Source organism: Oryctolagus cuniculus, chromosome 7 (genome assembly GCF_051225735.1).
Source record: "Oryctolagus cuniculus isolate XC-2025 breed Fujian yellow rabbit chromosome 7, ASM5122573v1, whole genome shotgun sequence".
NCBI lineage: Eukaryota > Metazoa > Chordata > Mammalia > Lagomorpha > Leporidae > Oryctolagus > Oryctolagus cuniculus.
The window spans coordinates 97,959,394-97,983,403 of NC_142873.1; the positions used below are offsets into that span (position 1 = coordinate 97,959,394).

Sequence of the window (24,010 nt, forward strand, 5' to 3'; positions counted from 1 at the left end):
GAGCACAGCCTTTCTGGCACCTTGATTTTAGTCCTGTGAAACCCATTTTGGATTTTTCACCTCCAAAACTATAAGATAAGAAATTGATGTGTCTTCAATTGTTAGTGTGTAGTACTTTGTTAGAGCAATAGTAGGCAACTAATACAGACTTCATTAATTCAAATGGGCATTGTTAAAATTTGGGTAAAATAAAACTATCCTGGTTGTGCCAGAATGATTCTTTGTATTCCATCTGAAATAGTTTGCCAGCGAAATTTTATAGTGTAAAGCAGATTTCAGAAATACGTATGTAGGAGATGATCTGATTTAAATATTTTAGCACATTGTTTTTATGCTAATGATATGGATAATTATAAATAAATGTTACGTATTTTTCAATTTAATCTATGAGAATTTTCATTTAAAATTTTCCTATCTCTGTACTGGAGAATTGGTCCTCTGTGAGTATTTCATGATTCATATTTTCCACCATCATATTTAGCTTTCTTTATTCCTTGTCTTAACAGACCTAGACTGCAGTATTCGTTGTGACTTGGGCACAATATCAGGAATAAGTTATATGGCAAGTGATTTAGGTAAGGCTTGCTTTTCTCATCTACAAAGTTGGGACAATAATACCTTCCATTATGAACTATGTGTTTGTGTCCCCTCCAAATTTAAGTTGCAACACAGTTCCCCATTCTGATGGTACTTGAAGATGAAGTGAGCATTCCTCTGTTCTCTTTCACGTGAGAGTACAGTGAGAAGAAAACCATCTGCCTGACCTTAATCTCAGACTTCTAACCTCTAGAAGTCTGATAACTAAATGTTTGTTGTTTAAGATGCTCAGGCCATGGTATTCTGCCTAAATAGACTGAGACAGAAATTGGTTCAAAGTTGTAGAATGCTGTGAAATGATTACCTAAAAAATGTGGAAGTGGCTTTGAAACTAGGTAATGGGTAGAGGTTGGAAGAGTTTGGATGGGCATGCTAGAAAAAGCCAAGGTTGCCAGGAAGGAGTTTTTAAAAGTAATTCAGGTGAAAGTACAGAAAGAAGAAAAGGAGAGGTAGAGAAAAAATGTGCACCTTCTTCAAGAATACCTAAACAATCATGGATCAAATGTGAGTAGAATTGTGGGTGGTGAGGGTCATTCTGATGATGTGGAAATGAGGAGCATGTTAGTAGGAACTGACCAAGAACTTGCATGAACTCTGTTTGAGTCCCAGTGTTTTGTGGATGGTAGGACATTTGTGGCAGAGGGAGGTTAAGTCACTTGCACCAAGTTACAGAGCCAGTAATGGTGGAGCTAGGATGGACTCAGATCTGGAGTCTTGGCAGCTATATCCCTTTCAGCCTGACAGTGTCAGGGTGGCCAGTGCTGGGAGTGGAGATTGTGATTGAAGGGTGCTCTAGGCCAGAAGGAATGATCCTATCAGTGTGAGGCATGAGGAAGTACTGGCTTAGGTTTCCTTAGTACTGACTCACATTAAGCACTAAATTTTCTTCAGAGATTTTCAGAAAGATGAAAGATTTGTAACAATTAGATACTGCTCAGGTTCCAGGGGCCTAGGAGAAATCAAATGAATCCTGGTATGTGGAAGTGCTTGGTGACTTGCAGTATGAAATATGGATATTAGACCATTCCAGCTCAGGGCACAGTGTCTGAATGATAACACTTAGTAACCCTTTGTGAATGAACTAGCTCATGATGCAGGGACAAATCAAACACACACATAAATATCAATGTGTGCATCTCCCTCCCCGAAAGTTGGGAGCTCTGTGAATGCAGTGTCTGGCCCACTGTGTGTCCCCAGTGCCTTACAGAATGACCTACGGTAATCAGTACTCAGAATAAACACTGTTTTAGTGCCTGTTCTGTTAACTGGACTGTTCATGGGACAGACGGTCTCTGGGGCCAGATGGAGGGATGGATAGGATTCGCTACTTTTAATGCTACAAGACCTCATTTACATATTCAGCATGGTGGCAGGTGAGGAGGATCTGAGGATTGAATGCTGAAAGCTGCCCTGGGAAGGCAGTGCTCCCAATGACTCAGCGTTAAGGGCCTCCAAATCTCAGGCCCTGAAGGGACGTAGGGTGTGAACTGCAGTGGGGCTAACAGGAAATAGTATAGACACAGGGTAGCTTTGCTTCCTGGAGGAAGGTTTTCCCCATTGCACTGAGCCAGAAAGTGGATTATTCCCCACCTAATGACTGAGAGGCTGAGTAAATAGTCTATCACATAAAAAGGCAAATATGTTAGACCAGTCTGGGCAAGTGCAGTGTGGGGCTTGGTATGAACTATGTGGCCTGCGAGTAGTATGGTTACCATGGCCTGGTGGTTTTGCTGTGACCAATGGAGTCACTGATGGACAGGGGAGGATCACAGGACAAAGGCAGCAGGACCAGGAAGTCCAGTTTTAACCATGGATGCGGAGGGTAATGCACAAAAGGGGTGGAGTGTGCAGTGTTCAAGACAATGACAAACCCAGAGCAAGGTGACCTTATCTGGCCTACGGTTATGCCAAGTGCAAGAAAGGAAAGGCAAGTAGGGGTGAAACAGCAGTGAGTGCAGAGGATAAGGCGGGAACATCAGAAAAGCTCCATCACCCTACATTTGTAGCTTGGCCAGTAAATTATAATTCAGTTAATAAAATGCAAGGCTACAGCCCATTCCAAATACACATAAAGAGGACCAGTGCAGGAGGGATCAGACCAATGGCCCACACAGGAAAGGTGCCTGAGAGAGCAGAAATAAAATCAGCTTGTGCCAAAGCTAAGATCTATTATTAGGACCAAAATATTAAAATGTTTCAAAGCTTGAATCAAAAGAAGGGAATATTTTACCTATCAGTAGGGAAATGTGTCCATGTCAATCCAACTTTTTGACCCCACTTCATGTAGTCAGCTTTTAGCATCTTAACTATTCTGAAACTACTGATTTTTTTTTTCACTTGAGCCTGAAAAACAGACAAAAGAATATCTATGATATCACTCTAATGATTTATCTTAAGAATCTGTGAACTGTGGAATCATGATTGTTAGGACTGAGAGACACCTGCTCACCTTTTTGAAATGAGGAGCTGAAAAGATATTCTGAGATTCAGAAAGGGTAAAGGATACAATGTTGACCTTTTGGAGACAGGAAACCTTTGATGAACTATAGGACACCAAGACAGTTCATTTAAAAGACGGTTTCAAAGAATTATCTGGGTCTGGTTTTATATGTGCCTTAGTGAAGCTCTTGGGCTGTCTTTTTACATAAACCCAGCAAAATAATAGTTTCCACAGTTGTTCATATGTCTGCAACCTTCATGTGGCACCTTGGCTTCTGGGCTTTGTAACTACATTTCAGTCTCTTTTGTGGACAAAATTAAACTTTCCTTACCATTTGACAGCATGGAACTTTTCTGCGTTGAGCTGCTAAGGAGAAAAGAGACAAGAAAAGGTCACCAATACCATCTCCATATAATTAAGGCAGTGCAAACAGCTAAATAAAATTGTTACTAATGACATTTACTCGATTCTATGAGTCCCTGTGCTAGTCTCAGAATAAATTAAGGATCAGCTGTTCCAAAAATGTAGAGATTGTAAATCTTTGTTGCAGGTAATAAAGTATGCATTGCTTGCTTTCTTTTTTAAAGACAGCTTTACTGTGCAACTAAATTTTGGCTTGGTTGTTCTTTTTCTCTCTCTCAGTCTCAGTCCCTATCTATGTATTCATATATACCTATATACTAACATTTATGCATATTTAATTATATCAATGCATATGTATATACAAACATGCATATATAAATATATTTATATTTATGCTTTTATATAAGGCAGCAGAATAATTCATAAAGCATAGGTTAAAACAAAAAATAGCTTCCAACTTTGGTTTGTAGACTTAAACTGATCATTTACTAAGGTATAGCATATAATCAAGTAACCAATTTATCCTCATTTAGCTCTTAAAAGTCTCTAAAAATCAAAGGTAAATCTAGTTTTTTGGGGGAGGGAGGTTATGGGTTATGAAATTATTGAACTTGTCTAGATATGTATGAGGAAGTTAATGCTTTAAAAATGCTGAGTTTAAACTTGGTAAATAGCTTATATCAGTACCAATAAGTACTAAATAAAACTATGTCTTCATTCACTGTATACATTACAGTTACTGTGCCATGTCACAGTTCTACATCTGTGAATTCAACAAACTGCATATCAAAAATATTTTTAAAAATGTTATGTATGTACTGATGAGATAGACTTCTTTCCCATTGTCATTATTCCCTTTACAACACAGTATAATATCTATCTGAAGACCATTTACATTGAGTTAGGTATCATAAACAATCCAGAGATAATTTAAAGTTTGTGGTAGGACGTTTGTAAGTTACATGCAAATACTACACTGTTTTAGTCAGAGTCTTGAGTATATGCACGTTTTGAGATCCACTGGAGAGGAGAGAAGAGTTCCTGAACATATAACCTCTGTGTACCAAGGGATGGCTGTACATACAACAAATAACATCACATTGATACCATGAATAATGCACTATCCTTATCCTGTGATGTGATGTGAAATGCAACTGTGATGTGATGTGATATGTAGTCTATGGTGTGAAATGTAACTCAGGGTTTTACAGGAGTGGGGTGGAAAGTAACTGTGCACACCCAGTGCATATCAGGGTATGCTTCCTGGAAGAGGTGCCTGAGCATTGTGGCATTACCCACTGGATGAAAGACAAAGGAGAGGACATCACAGTGGAAGGACTGCTTTGTGTCTTGACATATGTTGGGGGACAACAGGCAAGCTTGAGTTATCAGAGTTTAGGATACAAATGTAATAAGAGGCTGGAGTCATGCTTCGCCATCAGTCTTTCTCTATGAAGCCTTTTCTTTTCTGACAACTGGAGCTGGTGTCCCCTTCTGTCTTCCCACGACTTCCTGTATGTTTCTATTATTGGAATTTTCACACCTGATTTAATTGTTTATGTCTGATTTCTCTACTTGCCTGGAGGATAATCAAAGTCAGGGCTGTCTCCCAGCTCTTATCGTAAAGCCTAGAAAACAGTAGGTGCTCATACATGTTTATGAAGCACATATATGAATGAGTGGCTAGATGAATGGGTGGTTATGCACAGTTTGGGGATGAGAACATTAAGAATCACTGGTTATCAAGCAACACTTCATAAAACCTTAATGGTTTCATTTTTCTGTTTCAGATTACTGGCGGCATACAACAGCCTTACTGATAAACACCTGGCTGGGTATTTTAACAATACGAGGATAAGGCGACATCTCTTAAGATCAGGGCTGGTAAGATTGGGTTTACTTTCTTCCCATTTTCTTGTTTCATTAAGTCCAATAATTCCCTGCCTTTTCAGAGTCCCTCTTTGAGCTAATCAACAGCATCTTTTTTGTGCATTAACTTTAGAAAAATTACTTCCTCTCCAAAGTTCTGATTTATCTGTGAGTGCTTCAAAAGATGGGAAGGGAGGTCACAATGACTACCAAAATTTATATTGAGAAAAAGTCCCTATGATTTACAATCACATATGTCATTGCTATTCATTTATTTGTTGCATATTTAGTGAGCACATTCTGTGAGCCAGAAAACGTTAAAGAATGAGGACACAGATGACTTTACTGTGTTTGGAAAAAAATGTGCTGTTTTTTTTTGTTTGTTTGTTTGTTTGTTTTTTTGACAGGCAGAGTGGACAGTGAGAGAGAGAGACAGAGAGAAAGGTCTTCCTTTGCCATCGGTTCACCCTCCAATGGCCGCCACGGCCAGCGCGCTGCGGCCGGCGCACCGCGCTGATCCGATGGCAGGAGCCAGGTGCTTCTCCTGGTCTCCCATGGGGTGCAGGGCCCAAGCACTTGGGCCATCCTCCACTGCACTCCCTGGCCACAGCAGAGAGCTGGCCTGGAAGAGGGGCAACTGGGACAGAATCCGGCGCCCCGACCGGGACTAGAACCTGGTGTGCCGGCACCGCAAGGCGGAGGATTGGCCTAGTGAGCCGCGGCGCCGGCCAAAATGTGCTGTTTTTAATCATCATAAACATGGTGTGGAAAACAGGAATAGTTCCATATCTCTCCTTGAGTTTATTTAATCTTTCATTTCCTCTGATGGTTGACACATTGATGACTATCGTTAGCGTCACAACTCTCTCTTCCACAGAATGCCCGTGCTTCTCAGTGTGTACCATGTGAGAATCCTTAAAAACCACTGTGGTTCTCCACTGAGAGAAAAGGGTGTGGTTATAGAAAATGTTAGCTATTTGCCTCCTTAAGACACCTTGTGCTTCCTTAGCTATTGTCAGCCTGGTGTTGAAAGAACATACACTGCATTTCTAATTGCTGTTCAGGTGCTTGGCCCTCCAGCTACACAGATCTCAGCTTGCTTTTCCTCTGTTGGGGCTTTGTTATCTATCAGGCAGATCTGGCTGAAACCAGACTCTGCCATTTACAAGACCTAGAGTCTTGAGCAAATCACTTATTTAACTTTTTCAGCCCCAATATCCTCCATTGTAAAATGAAGATTGAGATCCTGCTGCCTAGCTCTCAGGATTGTTGTGAATATAGAAATGTGCAATACATGCTGGTTGTAATTATCATCGTTATTATTAACGTCACCTCTTTGGAGAACTGTCTGTAAGTTTCATGTATGAATGACCTGAGCTGTGTATGTATGTATCACATCGTGAACAAGCACTTATTGAACAGTACACATGTTCATGCAACTCAGATAAGGAAGATGCAGCACTTTCTCTGGAACAGTTGTTCGAATACAGCCCCTCAGCCAGCAGTGTTCAGCATCACCTGGGAACTTGTTAGAGAATGCGTATCTGAGAGCCCTACCCCCAGACCTACTGAATCAGAAACTCTGGGATGGGGGCCATCAATCTATTTTTCAACAAGCCCTCCAGATGATTCAATTGCAAGTTCAAATTTAAGAATCTCTGCCCTTTAGGAGCTTCCAGTCTAATTAGGAAGATCAGACATAGTTCCACAGGAGAGGTTACAGTGACAGGTGTTATCTGCCGAGGGGTTGCAGTCAGGGCCTGCTAACGTTTTCCCCAGTTATCCAGTTCTACACATGTGACTTAGTAGCCTGTAGACAGCACATTCTGAAAACTGCAGCTGGGTTACTTGTCATTCCAAGCACCCTTTCCATAATCACTTCCTTTTCTTCCATTGGAAAATGTATTTATAAAAAAAATCAACAGTCCAACACACATAGAACTCTAATCTTTTTTTTTTTTTTTTTTTTTTTTGACAGGCAGAGTGGACAGTGAGAGAGAGAGAGACAGGGAGAAAGGTCTTCCTTTGCCGTTGGTTGCACCGCGCTGATCCGATGGTAGGAGCCAGGTGCTTTTCCTGGTCTCCCATGGGGTGCAGGGCCCAAGCACTTGGGCCATCCTCCACTGCACTCCCTGGCCACAGCAGAGAGCTGGCCTGGAAGAGGGGTAAGCGGGACAGAATTTGGCGCCCCGACCGGGACTAGAACCCGGTGTGCCAGCACCGCAAGGCGGAGGATTAGCCTAGTGAGCCGCGGCGCCGGCCTCTAATTAATCTTAACACCCCACCCAATATGTAGCAACGAGTTAAAAACCATTCCATTTAGCAAAATTAAGAACAGAATTAAGAAATACATACCCTGCGTTAGAACTAAATGGAAGAGGAGGGCTTAAATAACTGAACGAGAAATGGCAATCCAGGAAGAATAATAGCCTTTATTCACAGGAGATATAGAAAAACACAACAAAACCACCCACAGGAAGGGTTCAAAGAAAAGAAAAAGCAAGGAACAGAAACTTCCACCCTGGTACTTGCAGTGATGCCAATGGAGACCAATATTGAATACCTCTCTTTAGTACTCATAATATGTAAAAGTCTGAATCACAACAAATTAAAGTGTGTTCTAGGCTAGAGAGTGGTAGAAGAAAAACAGTGGGAAAACAAAGTAATGAAACTGATAACTTTAAAAAACAAACTGTTGAGATCCTTAGTAGCTTGTGTGTTCTGCCCTCCAAAGTATTTCCTGTGAGATCATCAGTCCTGTGACCACTGCTCCTGTTCATTGTTTCAAGGTAGCAGGCCACCTTCTTCTTCCCAGCAGGTGTTCAAAAAGAGAAATGAAAAGAACACCTGGGTTCCATCAAGGGAAAATTGTTGCTCTGATGAAAACCTTGTTTGAAACGTCAAGTACGCCACCTGTGTGTGTTCTCACAACGATGGGTGTATGAGACTGCCTTTCACCTTTTTGCCTTATGAAATATTTAGTAAAAGTGAAAGTTTATCAACATCAGGATGTAGTCCTCTAGACTTTGAGGATACTGCTGCTTTCTTACCTCTCTTTGCCTCCCTGCCCCAACCCCACCACCTCTCTCCTCACCCTCCCCTCTTTCTTGGTAACAACACATTTTCTATTTTGTATTTCTGTGTATGTTTTGTTTACTCGTGACAGATCACAAGAAGTGGAAGAATTCTTTCTGAAAAAGAATACAAATTAAATGTCATGAAGCGAGAGCACCAAAAATATGTCCGGGAGTGCTTAGCCCAGGCTATTTTCCATAAGGTTCTTGATATGGAGGTATAAATATTTACTATTTCCTTTATAGCTGATATTTTCTAATTTGGTAATTAATAGTGATTCTGTACTGAGAAGCAGGGGGATCTTCCTGTATTTCATTACAAAGAAAATGATCAACGTAACCTGAGAATTACTCTCTATCTCTCTATGTAGCCAAGAGCCAGGAGACTGAAATATGCTTTTCTCCTTTTCAGTTGGGAAAAAATATGGAGATCGTTATGTATTTTGTGATATTCAATTTTCCAAATGTAGATTTTTAATCCACAATGGCTACTCTGAAACATACCAGCCCTCACCATCTGCACTTCAATTTCCATTTGCTAAAAAAAAAGAAGTGACATCTGTTTAAATATCAGTAATTCCATTGCCATGAATTATTTCAGATCTGTTATTCTTTTAAGGCTCTGAAGCGCAGCCGTATGTTAGGTTTCAAGGAATAGGCATTGAAACATCTGCTGTCCCTCCTACTTTAGGCCACATTGGTCAACAGAGATCTACTACCCAAGCATCAACATTTTTTTTTTTATCTGACATGGCATTTTTAGTGGGACATCTCGGTAACTTGATATATTATTTCAGCCTTGCTCCATGAAGCTTGTAGTTTCAAGTCTCAACACCATTTTAATCTCTGTGAAAAAGGAAAAAGCATGTCACTTCTTGGCTTGACCATACAGCAGTAAATCAGAAAACTTGGCTTGTGCAATCATTGACTTGTGAGTAAAGTAAACATTTATGAACAACCATAGACTCATCAGTAAACCAGTAGTAAGTATAGTGCCACTGAAGTATTTCTTTTATGCTAGCATCATATTGAGCTAGGGGAGTGCTCACTTATTACATATATTAATCTATTAATTTAGGAATTTTGTACTACTTATGATAAACTACAGAGAATCATTGTTTATTGTTTCAAATTCACTTGCTTATAAAAGTATTGGCTAGAATCAAGAATTCTGTTAAAAAGCAAATAATGTAGCATAAAATGAATTTACACCCAGTTTCAAAATCAATAGGTACTGAGTTCAGTATTAACCTTGATTCTTGAAGTTTGGTTTTCCAAAATCTCATTTCAGTGATACATCATGTCATATTAAAACCATTAGATTTGTTATTATTTGAGACTTTATGCATTCTTAAAGTATAAAATAAATATCTTATATATAATAATATAAACTGTATAATTTATTAATAACAATAATCAGATTATATAGATTAGGCAACCCTAATTCAAAAATATGAAGTGCTCTGAAATCTAAAACTTTTTTAGAACTATGACCCCCAAAGTTTCAGAGTTTGGAGTATTTCAGATTTGGTACTTTCAGTGTGCAAATATTCCAAAACCAAGAATCTCTGAAATCTGAAGCATTGTCAATCCTAAGTACAAGGGATACTCACCCCATATAATATATTAGTATTCATAGAGTAGGAAAAAATATTTCTGTCTAAACTGTCACATTTGTCTTCCATTTAGTTTATGCTGATTATGTTTACTAAAGTTGTTGTGTTCATATTCATGTATTTACTCAAGCAGTAAACATTAATTTCAGGCTTTCCATGTGCCAGTATGAGGCTATGTGTTGCAGCTTTGAGATAGAATTAAAAAAATATTGTAGAAGGTGCTTGAGTGCTGGAAGAAACACTCTGGACTCAGAGAAGAAGGGAGGGATGGCCTTTCTCTGGGGGAGTCCTGGGGGGTCAACAGCTCCTGCTATTCGAACTGAACTTTGAAGACTGAGTGACAGTTGTCACGGCATCAGGGGAAAGGCCTTCCAGAGAGTGAAGGCAGCAGACATGAAAGGACATTGTAGATGGAAAGGAAAGCTCACTGAGGCCAGACTGCACAGTGGGTTGGTTGGAAGGAGTGGCAGTATGACACACCAGTAGGGTGGGGACTTGTCGCTGGAGGGCCTTAAATTCCCAACCTGGTTTGGAGTGTAGGTGATGAGGCGATGAAACATGTTTCAGCAGCAGAGTGAAATAAATGAGCAGAGCTGTTTCAGAGCGATGATGTAGCTAAAATGTGGAAGATGGATTAATGAGCTGGAAAAGATTGGAGGTGGGAGGTCAATTAGGAAGCTGCTGCCAGAGGGCGTGGGCTAACAGCAGTAGCTGTAACGCTGGGGAGATGCAGCTGTCTACAGAGGCATTGAAGACAGAGAAAGATTTAAACTGACTCAACGTGGAGGACTAAGGGAGAAGGAGTTCCAGGCAGGTCTGAGTTTTCCAGCCTGATGTGGGTGGTGCCTGCACTGCAGGAGGGGCTGGGGAAGAGCATTCAAGTGGCCAAAAGTATGCCCCTTAGAAGGGTGTCCTGGAAGCCATGGGGCTCTCCCAAACAGCAGGATGGTTGAACAAGACAAGCGCTGGGGCAAAAGGAAATTACATTTGACCCAGAAGACAAGGCATTAGTGGCCTTGGTGAAAGTCGTTTCTGTGGTGGTGATGAGCAAGGGACTGACTGCAGAGAGCTGGGAATAAGTGAAAAGATGGAAAGCGGTTGATAGTGAATTTAATAAAGTTTGGTGATAAGTGGGTGAGAGATCTGGGAAAGAGAGAGAGGGAAGGGAAGTGTCAAGAAGAGGATTGATGATACTTAGGTTGAGAATGATTGAGTCGGCAAGGTCCCCAAGGCAGCAGGAGGAGGGGATCAAAAACAGAGAAAAGACTCTTTTTTCAAGGAGCCAATAAATAAAGCACTCGCAAATATGACTGAATGATTTCTAACCAAATTGTAAGCAGGTAACTTTTTGTGAAATTTATTTTTAAATTATAAAATTATTATTATAGAAAAATTAGAAAGTGAAGGAAAATAAGCACTTGTAATGTTTCCTCTCAGATAACCGTGATTAACATACTGTCATATTTTTTAGTCTCTTCTATTCACATTTATCCATTAATAAAATCATGTCGTGTTGTCAGAGGGACATGTTTTATGAAAAAAAAAAAAGCAGCTAATGTCAGACTAAGTTTCCATATAGCTCCCCTATTCACTGATATGGACTCAGGCAATCTTATGATCTTCTGCCTCAGTTTCTGTGTTTGTAAGAGGAGAATAGCAATTAAGTTGTTCAAGAGGAGATAATGGATATGGATCATCTTTCTGCATTACGTGCATTCTGCATTAACTGAAAATATTTATGAACCTCATTTCAGCGATTATATCTTCTTTCATCAGATGGATATTCAGAGACCCATTCCCTTTGAAGTTTATATTACTTCTGCATTTTGCTTTGATGAAAAAAACAAAAATCATTTTCAGACATCATTGTGCATAAAACATTTTTAAAATTATTATTCAGATTTTCCCCAATTTAGAATTTAAATGTACAGATTAAAGGGTATGAATACTTTTAACTGCCTAATATATGTTTGAAATTGGTTTGCCAAAGAGTTGTTCCAATTTATATTCCCACCTGCATACTTACACAAGTGATTCTTCTCCATCTCAATGACAAGAGGGGTAACTGACTATCTAGTTAGCTATTGCTATTTTTTTTTTCATCTAAAATATTCCTGGCTGTAATTGATAGGATTCTCTCCTCCATTTTTAGCGTTACCATCAGCTTGAAATAAAAAAGAAACTGGAGACCTTAGCTAGGAAGGAGCGAATTCCCAGATTTAAGGTAAGGAGCTACATAATTCTCTTCTACTCTTACTTGGATCATCTTATGATTTAAAAACCAGTGCTGCTATTATTGAGATTTCGTGGGGTGCTTTTCTTTTGAGTAATGCATAGCTGAGGTCAAATGATGGCTTCACCAAGCCTGAATCTTGGCCCTAATCATTACAGAAGATTGTGACAAAATAGGAGCCATTTGTGGTAATAAATTTTAATAATGTGCAAAGCTTTCAGAGACAAACTTGAACATATCTTTTCATATTTGAAATTTTGTATTTGTATTTTCTTGTGATACAGTCCAAATGATCTTTGTCCTCTCTTAGGAAAGTAAAAAGAGATGGTAATGTTCACACTGTGAAAAACAATTTCAAGAATTGTTCAACAGCACATTTTCATGTGAATGTGACCCTTGAAAATTATGAGGGGGAAGATCCTCCTTAGCAACAGAAAGCCTCATAAGGTTTAGACATTCTACACAAGACATTTTAAAATTCCTTGTTTTCTATTTTTGTACTATATCTCTCTGTTTTGCAGTGAACTTATGAAATATATAAATTTGAATCAAGAGAGATAAGCTATTCCATTAAGCAAGTTTGAAAGATGTCATTTTGTGTTGGCAATGCTCCTCTGTTTCTTGAGCCATTCAAACTCCTGTGTGGTTAGTAATTTTCTCTGCAGTATTACGAATGTAGGGCCTAAGACATGTTTCACAGACAGATGAATGCTTATAAAGCTTCTGTAGAATAAGTTGCCATAGCAGACGGTATTTTTCCCCTCTTGCCTGCTGGACTCAAATCTATTTTATCAGGGCCAAAAGATAATCTTGTTAAACAATGTTTTAAAATGACAGGAGATGGGTCAGATTTTCAAGAACAGAAGAGTTGGCATGTAAAGATTTGTGGTAATTCAGCTTTGCAGAGGTTGTGCTACATCAAGGACTGAGTTATGGATTCCATAGTTTGTCTACTGAGATGTTGATAGTGCAAAATGGTTATTAAATTAAGAGTCACTAGCACAGCCTAAAATCGTGTAAGCTGTTGTGGCTGTGGCCAGATTGCCAGACACACAAAACCTGGGCATGTTATGGCATTGGCAGAGTTTGGAGGTAGATGCTGTAGGCTCTCTCTGTAGGATTTCATTTGTAATGCTTTTTACTGTATGGCTACAGTGGGCAAAAGATATGGTTTAGAGCCCCATCATTTAATATGCAGAGTTTTTGCTTACTCTCATTTATGTTCTGAGATAGAAAAGCACTGTTCTCTGCTAGTCTCTACTGATCGCAGTCGTGAAGAGCATTGTGCTTCCTGTAGTGACTCGCTTCAAGAGCTTTAATATATACTGCTAAAACTCAGGGTTCATTGCTTTCGTAGCTATTTCTTTGAGTACGTCTAAAACCAACTCAATTTCCTAGTTTTTGCCATGACCCACAACTCCATAATAAGAGCTTTGGAAACTTTTCCTAATTATCCTGAGAGGCCTCAGAAATAACACCTGAAAGGAATAAGATAAGACTTCTTTAGTCATATGGTATCTCTTACATGTCAGACACTTACTCTAACCCAGATTGCTAACCATGCATCTATTCACTAAATCCTTTTCTTATTCTAGGGAGAGCACACAAGCCGGTCAATTGAGAATAATATGCCAATCCTGTCTCCTCATCCCCCAGCTGGCCCAAAGACCAACCATGGCCATAGTGTTCTGGTTAATGAAAGACATTCCAGTCCATTAACACTGGTGAGCCATATTAAACCCACTATCTTGCAGCATCCCGGGTAACTGGTTTATGATTTCTTACTAATTTCAGAAGGAATGCTCGCTGGGAACATGCCTGCGTAATTGTGTGCGTCCTACTGATTGCAGATAGACTGTTCAATTCTGTCTCTTTTCAGTGCCCCACCTCCAATCCCTGTCACCCCTGCAAAATCCATTTTGCCTGCTACCGACCAGTTTTCTTGAAGTACAGACTATTTATGTTACTTGCTTGTCCAAATACTTTCCCTGGCTCTGTATGACTTATAAAAAAGCAGTCTCACCTGACACTTAAGACCTTAGACCATATGACTTCAATTTTGCTATTCCAATATTTCCCCCATGATTACTCCATTAGCACCCTACAATGCAGCAAAATTGAACCACTAGTTGTGTCATATATGATTTATATTTCTACTTCTGGATTTTGTTTTTATGGTTTCTGCATTCTTGTCTTATCTGTACAAATTCAGTCAATTACTAATATTTGACCTCCTTTTATCAAAAGTATGCACACGTATTGTAAGGTAAAGGAAAATGTACAGAAATTCTACTTGAAGAATTACATACTTGTTTGGTTCATTTATAACCTAGAGGTAGTTTTTGCTTGAAGAAAAGTGAGGTACTTTGAACAATATACATACAGGAGAAGTTTTACCAAGATTTGCTGGAGGTCAATAACTTAAAATGTAACTGAATGAATTGCATGATTAATCTTTATTTGTGCTTTGTGTAGCTTACTATATTTCCTTGTTAGCATTAACATTTTTGAATTGCACAATAGTTATAGAGAAATCACAGTGCTTTCAGGTTGTTGAAGTAGGATCATTGCATATGTTAAGCTTTGACATTTTTCAAGAGGTAAATATGTTTTGACATTTCCTGATGAACAAAAGTACTGTCTTCCCTTTATTGGTACCCTATTTCCAGGTTTGATTTGAATGTGTATATATACAAACGATTCTTTTGTAGGATGGTAAATTCACTAGATTCTCCAAAGCTTTTAACTGGGGTGAAACAAAAGAAACAATCAAGTGCTTTTTTCTGTCTTCCCACCTGTTTCAGAGAGGAAAAACCCTTCAAAGGCTTTCTTTTCAATTTTCCAGCTGAACACCCTCAATAAATAGTTTATGATACATCCAGGAGATCTTAATGTAGCAGGAGTGAGAAAGTAATTTAAAAATTACAGGAAACACTGACACTAGCACTTTAAAAGTCTTTCTTCTTTGGTAAGCCAGAATTCTTCACTTGGTTACCCCTGTGGTGCCTTTGCACCTGTAGGGATACCTACTGTTCCTCTGGAATGGTAGTTCCCATTTTACAGAAGTTCAGGTTTCCATTTTGTTCTCCCAGTGTGGATGTGTATCTTTTAAATTGCACTTCTGATTTAGAAGTACCAATCATAAGAGGATGTCAATCCTTTTGGGATCTCACCAACGCTAATGCACTTGGTCACTAATTGTGTTTAGACTTTGAAAATACCATAGCTGCACCACTCCCTGATAAACTGTGGAAAGTCATTTCAACTAATTCTTCACATGCTTAGAAAATTCACCCTCAGAGATCTACCAAGAATTGGAAATGCTCGGCTAAGCCGAGTTATCACCAGGTAGTCAATTTCAATTCACATTCCGGTATAGTTTTGAGAATGTTAAGCTACAGTGCCATATTTATTACAAGAAAATATATTTCAGCTGATTTAAAATATAGCAAGTTTAAGGTAGTTGCTGATGTGAACTACAATAGTTTGTAGCTCACAGCTGTTAGTTAATGGTGCAGATTTGTTTTGGGAGATAAATGTGATCAGCTAAACATTTGACTGCCACATTCATCTAACTGAATGATATCTGTAGGCAAATGGAGGGAAATAAATTTTAGAGCATAATGGCTGATAGATCATGTTCTAGTTCCCAGTCACCTGTTTTCTTGAATTCCTACATTAGATTTTTTCATGGTTTTGTGTTCCGTTGGATTATCTGCCAGGACAGAATCTCAAGTCAGATTTGTATTACAGAATCCAAGAGAATTCTTTTGGGTGATCTAATTCCCTTGTTCAGAAACTTCTAGTTTAATTTCCTGTTGTGGATTTTAAGACATTTTACCTCTTGGTCTGCATAGGCTTATCTCCTGTGTCTTTAAATCAAATGCTGCTCTTGTCAGTCCATTTGACTCCCTTTATTGGTTGAAATATAGCAGTATAGGTGTGTGTACAGAGAACCAAAGTAACAGTGACTTAAATGTAAGGGATGCTTCCTCACCCCAACACATACGGGAAGGGATTTCAAAAATGTCCTAAGTGGTGGGGGATGGTGGCTGTTAGGCAGAGTGGTTAAGACATGGGAGATCTGTGTTGTGGCCCAGCAGGCTAAGCTGCCACTTGCAATGTGCAAATCCCATGTCAGAATGCCAGTTTGGTTCTGGCTACTCTGCTTCTGATCCAGCTCCCTTCAAATGCACCTAGGAAAGCAGCAGATGAGGGTTCAAATACTTGGGCCCCTGCCACCTACGTGGGAGACCTGAATGGATTTCCAGGCTCCTGGCTTAAATAAATAAAATCTTGAAGGAAAGAAAATGATGCCACTTGAGACGCCAACATCCTATGTTAGATTACCCGGGTTTGAGTCCCAGGTTGACTCACCATTCCAGCTTTCTGCTAATGTGCACCCTTGGAGGGAATACAGGATGATGGCTCAAGTGCCTTGTTGTCTACACCACCCGTTTAGGAGACCTGAATTGAATTCTATGTTCCTGACTTCTGCCTGGCTGAGCACTGACTGTTCCTGTCAATTGGGCATGAACAAGTAGATAAAAGATGTTGATCTGTTTCTCTCTGTCTGAAATAAACTTTTGAAAGTATATTTCTAAAAAGATGGAAAATGGAATTAGAATGAGAATTTTTACATGAACTTTTTGAAGCCCCTAGTACATGAGTGTCACTTGGCCTGATATCTCTACTCTAGAAAGTCATCGAAAGCCAGACCCTTTTTCTGCTATTGATCTACTGAATTTAGAGTGTTGCCACTTAAGTCAAGATGGCAGATCAGTGTGAATATTTCAGCCAGAGGAAAAGAATAAAAGGGCTTGTGAGCCATGCTTATATTCTCTAAGGGCATGATCTGAAAGTTTTGGGTATCACTTTGGCTCATATCTTATTGATCAAAACTGAAGCCATTTATATCTACACAGAGTTGTAAGGGATGCTGAAAAATATAATATTTGTTTATGATATGTGTGCTACCAGAGAGAAATTCTGTTACTAGTGAAGAAATGAAAACAAAATATTACCTTTGCTGCTCTTCCCATGGCTTAGCTAACAACCAGTTCTCCTCTTCCTTAATTATTCAGTTTTACCATTCTTCTCTGCTTATCCATTTCTTCTTTTGTTTAGCCATTCTGATAAAATCTAACTACTTCTGTGAGACTTTAACTTTTATTAGCTTCATTGGATTACTCTAAATATTTTGGAACATTTGGTTCTGTTTTCTGTTCTCAGGTATTTTGTTGTGATTGTCTATTTGGCAGCCTTTGTGTGGTTGGTACTAATTGTGTTGGGTTGCCATTAAATATTAAAAATAACTTTTTGTCTCAGTGCAGGGCCTATGTTACGATGAGAATTAAGTAAATGTTGACCCAGCAAAATGAGAGATTTAGCAACATATGACATGCTTCTCAAAATGGTACTCTGATTAATTTTAGAAGTAGCAGCTGCCTTAACATCATTTTTAAAAACGTGTATTTACACACACTTTTTCCAAATTCAATATTTGTTGTTCACCATTCTCTGGAGTCAAAACATTAAGCCTTATTTGTGAGTCATTTACATACCATCTTTCTCATACCCTCTTATCCAACACCATGTTGTATTCTTGACAGATTTTCCACTATCTCGATAATAGGAAAACTAGGCCAAAAGTCTCATTTTTTATCCACTTTTGACACATTGCAAATCTTTATACTAAACTTACCATGTTCTGTCAATGCCCGGAAATGCTCTTCTAGTGTTCCAAAATATTGACATTTTTTTGTATTTGCTTCAATACTTTCTTGACTGGAAAATGCCTCAGTCAGGGGCTCAACAGGAAACAGATGGCTCACACAAATAGGATAATTAGGAAGTATTTAATAAAGAAACTATTTACAAAAATGCAGGCAGGGTTAACAAAAACCCAAGGAGGGGTGTTAACCATGCTGAGGTTGGCACTATGAGAAGTCACAACTCCTCCGAGGTCTAAGGGGAAGAAAAACTGGATACCAGAACAAGTAAATAGTACTTATAGCTAGGAGAGGACTTCCCCACAGGAGCTGTGGACCTTGGTAGAGGGTCCCAGCTGCCCCATTATGAGCTGCAGGGAGGGGTCCAGGAGAATAAACACCCTGATCTCAGTCTCCTCCTGTCCATCTGTCTCCTGCCATGCCTCTCACTGGTGGAATCCAGCTGCACTGCTGAGGTTAGTTGGTGTAGTTCTAAATGGATGACTCCCTGGTGCCCCACCAAACCAAAGAAGGTGGATAGTAGACCTAGTGGAGAAATTAGAAAACACCCATATTTATACAGTGCTTGCCAAAGTTGACAGTTATAGTTTCTCATCTATGTTTTCTTAAAATTTCAAGAAAGCAGTTGAATAAATGGTAATGAATTACAGTTAAGCATCCATCTTTTCTCCTTGTTTGAATCCTATTGTCTGCTTTAACTTCAGTACCAATTTTAATCTTAAGTCTTAAAAGACTCAGAATAGAGCTTTTATTGAAAACTTTGAAACAGAAGTGAGTCCATTCCAATAATATCCGCTCAAACCTTTAAAATAGGAACATTATTTAACTTAACGTTTAATTGAGCAAAGCCAGTCTATGCAGAGCATAAATTAGATATTGCCTGTGAATTTATAATATGAATAAAAATACAGGAATGTAATAGAGGACATCTCTTTTGTCTACAATACTCTATAATTGTGGCATTTAGTTATGTAGAGGACTTCAACACCATATGTTTTAACAAATACTTTGGGTCATAAGGGTATGTATAATGGAAGGACATAATTAAAGTTTAATTTGTTCAGTAAAAAGGCACCATTAATTACTCTAGGCAATTTGTTGGGTTATTAATTGGTTCTGGAAACATGTCAAGATACTAATTTATGTGGAATTTTCCCCCTAATTGTCTAGACAGCCCCTCGACCATATACTGCTCCGGGAAATATGCAGCCTCCAATTCGATTGCAGCCTCTTCCCAGTAATCCAGCTATAAGAACGGTTCCAAAGATTACGCCGGGGTCCAGACCCAAAACCTCAATCCTGGAAAATGAAGCTCCATTTCCTATTGGGGTAAATGTCATTTTATTCAAGAAATATTTTATTTTATTTATTTTTTTGACAGGCAGAGTTAGAGAGAGAGAGAGACAGAGAGAAAGGTCTTCCTTTCCGTTGGTTCACCCCACAAATGGCCACTACAGCCGGCGTGCTGGGCTGATCCGAAGCCAGGAGCCAGGTGCTTCCTCCTGGTCTCCCACGCGGGTGCAGGGCCCAAGCACTTGGGCCATCCTCCACTGCCTTCCTGGTCCACAGCAGAGAGCTGAACTGGAAGAGGAGCAACCGGGACAGAATCTGGCGCCCCAACCGGGACTAGAACCTGGGGTGCTGGCGCCGCAGGTGGAGGATTAGCCAAGTGAGCCGTGGTGCTGGCCAAGAAATATTTTAAAATTATTAATTAAAACATTAGGTTATCATAATTCTTAATATGCTATATTCATTAATCCATTTCATGGAGTTCATGCTGTGCCTTTATTAAGTAGTTGCTATGTACTTTTGATAAATTATATGATACTCTAAGTGAAGGCCTGTAGTTTCTTTATTATTGAGTACAAAGAGTTGGAATAGATTTTTTAAAATGTGTGATGGGTTCCAATTAATTTGAAAGGCTAATTGAAAAACAAAGAGGAAAGACTTCATAGCCAGATATGACTTCTATCAGAAAAGACCCAATGTTGACTCCTTCCAAATTTTAAATGCATGAAACCTAGAAAATGAAACTTTCCAAGAATAGGTTTGCATTTGCATGCCGACTTACTTTCCCATCAGTGTATGAAATTGCTTCAAGTTTGACTCTTCGAAGGTTGAATATAGAAGGAACTGAATGTCCGTCTTTAAAAATGCTGAGTTAATCACACCCAGGAGCTGGACTCCGCTTCTCTTTCACGGTTATGTCTCAGATAATTTTCACTTATTTCAATAGAGCACAGGAAGGAGGTATGGTAACCATGAAATACGAGTTACTTAAATAGGAAGGGATAATTAGAACATTCACTAATTAGGGAGGATATTGTTTGTATTTATAACAGGAACAAGAAGCATTTGCCAGCTTAAGAATGAGCCTGTGTTATAAGAATGATCGTCATTATGTTAAAATAGGTGAATTACATTCCATTTCTTATTAGGAAATATGAGATATCTCAGATATTTTAAATCCTTAACTGACAGACAAGCTTGCCACTAAGAAATTAATTAAAAATATCATTGTTTCACAAGTATAAATATAACTAAAAATAATATTATTGATTTAATGTGTTTTTCAGCTTGCAAAGTACTATTTACCAACCTTGCTTCAGTAATTTAATAGTAGTTTCCCAGATGGTGGGAGAATTAATCTGAAGGTGATGTTGCTTTGTTTAAGGAGACTACTTAGAGCTCAGTAGAAACTCATAATGTCATAAATCAATTAGTTTGGCATTTTCTAGGATTGGCTCTCCATTCTGAAGGCACAAATTTCCAGTGTCAGCCAGTGTCCAGAAATGGTCAGGTGCTAAGATTGTTTCAGATTAACTGAAGTTTACAACAAGCTCATTTTTATCTCTAAAATAAGCCAAAATAGGAACTAAATCATGATTAGGTCATTAGGTCACCAACAGGTATCAAACAGTCAAAGCTTGTAAAAGTAGTGTGTTCTCCCTTTGTAGGCAGACCTGAATGGGAAGTGAAGCCATAATGAGAAGGTTGCCTGGTGAACATGGAGTCAGAATGAGGGGGATATGGCATATGGAATGTTAACATGTCAGACCAAGATGGTCTGATTCACTCATCTCATCCTAAGAACTGGCTTGCCAAAGGTACCTGAAAACTCAAGGTCTTTGGCTAAAACTCTCTGTCCTCCAAGGAGAACATTGCCGTTAGGATTGGAAATGTTTAAAGTTCATGGAGAGTAGTTCCTGTTCCCTAGATAGTACTCAGATGAGTACTTTCCACTTTTCCTAATATTGTATTCTTTTCTAAGCTCCTATAATTACCAATTCTGTCTTTGATCGATACATTTTTTTGTTAGATACGTGAACACTATCAGTCAGGAAATATTCACATTCTACTGGTTTGAGAGCAGTTTTTGGTGGTAGTATTTTCAGCTAATTTTCCAAATCCACTCAGCCAGTGGATAGATTTACTCATTAAAGCTATATAAGGTCTTTCCCTGTTTCCAAGTTTTTGGTAGATAGGCACTTATTGGCAGTTCATGAATGCTGACAGGACTAAGATAAACTTCACATTTCAATTAGCTAAACTCAATTTTTATTCAATAAACATTTATTGAATACCAACTGTGCCTAGGTGCTGATATAGGCATTGATGATATATCAGTTATCAAGGCAGTCAAAAGTAACATTGAGGCTTACTGTAAAATATATATATGAAACACATACTGGGAGAAAAGATACACAATTATTGTCAATGACACTGATGATGAAAATATAGAACCAGACAAGAAATTCCTTAAAAAGAATACTAGTCTACATGACTGGTGAATATGTAGGAAGCACTTAATAAATTTTTATTATGTTTAAAGAGTAAAAGATTTGCATGTGGAAAGTATTTGAACATGCCATAGATATAAGCAGGTTGAACTTTGCTAAGTTGCAGGAGTGAGGGTCTTTGATTTTGGCAAAAGCAATGGGGTAAAAAATGTGGACAGAGATTCAACTGAGTAAAGATAATTAATTGATTGAAAGTAAATATCCTCAGAAAGATAGTTTCTCTTATACCATTAGTAGCAGTAGAAATTGTTTGTACAACTATTTGTGGAGGCAATAGAGGAATATTTATCACAACTTCAAATGAACATTCTCAATTGTTTTAACATAGAGGAATTTATCCTAGGAATACACACATAAATGTAAAAAAATGGATTCAACAATGTTGTGTGCTGTCATATTTGTAATAATGAACAACTGGAAGGTGCCCAAGTATTTAACACAGTATTGTTTAAAATGTTATGCAATAACATGTTAAAGTACATTTTAAAAACCTTGTTTCAAATACAACTCTGCAAACTTCTTGGTTTTAAATTATTTAATTGCACTGGGTTCTTGTAATGATTTGCTGAGGGAAAGTCCTCAAAGTACTATTATAAAACTGCCATCCCTATTTGTTAGTGTAAAACTATACTATATAAATTTAGAAACTTATGAATAGTTAATTTGCTATGAAATGACTGCAAAGTGCCATTTTTTAAAAACCAGACTGGAGCATTTTGAGTTTCTTGATATCAGGTGTCCGCAATGTCAATCATTCAAGCTATCTTTGATTTTGGGTTACACGGGGTCACCAGTTCTGTTTCATTGGTTCTTATGTCATGAAATGTGATTATAGGGCAAGAAGGCCATGATGAAGTTCAGGAACTCCACAGACAATTCACAGAGAATGAATCCATATCAACTTCCGAACATTAGCAGTTATTTGATGCCTATTCCTCCTCCACCTCCTCCCCTAAATGGAAAAATCGCCAAAGAAAATAGATCTGAAACATGGAGAAGGAGAAGATTTCGTCCAATCACAGCTCCAAATGGCTTGGAACCTCTCTTTACAAGGGTGATTATGGAGTAAAATTTTCTTTTATTAATTTCACACAGATTACATGGTACTGTTAGATTTGCTGTAAAGATTTTATGGAAATCACATGCAAATAGTCTTTCATAAAGAAATGTAATAATATTATAATTATAAGCTAAAATGAATCTGAAACCAAAGATTTTAGGGCTTTAGTAGACTAATTTAGCACAGTTGATAATAAAGGATTTAGCAAATCTTGCTGTGAAACTATACCTGGTTTCTAAATCATTTATTTCCTTTAAATTCACCCATTCAATCACGTTGTCAAAAATATCTTAATGTTTAATCTGTGAAAATTCAAAAACTCAAATATGCCTAAAATATCCAATCCATTCAATCTTATCGAAGATTTTAAAAATGATTTTTAGCAAAAAGTTTTTAGAAAAAGTTTTCTTTCAGTGTTCTTTGCAAATAGTATAATTTGTTGTACTAATTTCCTGAAAATATTGGTAAAGAAACTATGAGATCTTCAAAAATTCATGAAAAAATGTGTATTGTGAAAAAAACCACATCATGAATTTTGATTTTTTTTGCACCAAAATAAGCTTATCTTTTAATTCTATTTTTCCACATAGTTTTTCAAGTACCCTCCTAGTTCTAAGGCCAGATACAGGCTAGTAAGAAGGCAGCCTATATCAACATTTTCCTTATGTAAACAGGCAGCTGGTAGTAATTTTATGTAACTTTTGTGATTCATAACAGATACTGGGTCGGCATTTCACTGGCTGGGCATCAGGGAGTGAAGTCCCCCTGTGTACACGGACTGGGCTGGCTGCTGCTTCAAAGCCAGCCCCACTCTTCAGTGCCTCCTTCACACCGTGTCCACATCTCGCTCCCAGCAGCTGCCCTCACCTCTGACCTTCTCAAAACATAGGGACTCTCTTCCTCCTGCTTGCTCAAATTTCCCCCTTTCAATGCTATTTTTACCAAAATAGAGGGCTTTATTTGCCTCTGACAGAGCACTCTCTCTCTTCTCTGAGACTCACCCTCTGCCCTCTGTCCTTGGTGCTGGACTCGGCCTGCCTGTAGTACCTTGTGCCATCTGTCATTCTCCTCTCTAATTTGGATTTCGAGACTTCCTTTAATATTCATCTCTGCTTCTCAATATGACCTTATTTAGAGTAACCAGATCCTTTCCTTGCTGGCTGTAACCGTAGACTTCTGTTTGTTCCCTTCCTCACTGCACAGCTAGCTCTCTCAAAGGTAGCTTA

The 24,010-nt window shown here is 38.5% G+C and overlaps 1 protein-coding gene across 3 annotated transcripts in view; it reads left to right on the forward strand.

Annotated features, from left to right (window-relative positions):
- ERICH3 (glutamate rich 3) overlaps window positions 1-24,010 on the forward strand; it is a 131,305-nt gene that overhangs the window by 23,048 nt on the left and 84,247 nt on the right. Inside the window, exons 1-7 of one of the 3 annotated variants that reach the window (XM_051856358.3) lie at window positions 512-575; window positions 5,191-5,284; window positions 8,436-8,561; window positions 12,112-12,183; window positions 13,788-13,916; window positions 19,095-19,253; window positions 22,560-22,778. In XM_051856358.3, the coding sequence (XP_051712318.2) occupies window positions 8,487-8,561; window positions 12,112-12,183; window positions 13,788-13,916; window positions 19,095-19,253; window positions 22,560-22,778 (654 nt within the window). In that variant the 5' untranslated portion in view covers window positions 512-575; window positions 5,191-5,284; window positions 8,436-8,486. Of the gene's footprint in view, window positions 1-511; window positions 576-5,190; window positions 5,285-8,435; window positions 8,562-12,111; window positions 12,184-13,787; window positions 13,917-19,094; window positions 19,254-22,559; window positions 22,779-24,010 lie in introns of those variants that run through there. The other 2 variants (XM_008265057.5, XM_089337194.1) reach the window with 2 other exon arrangements.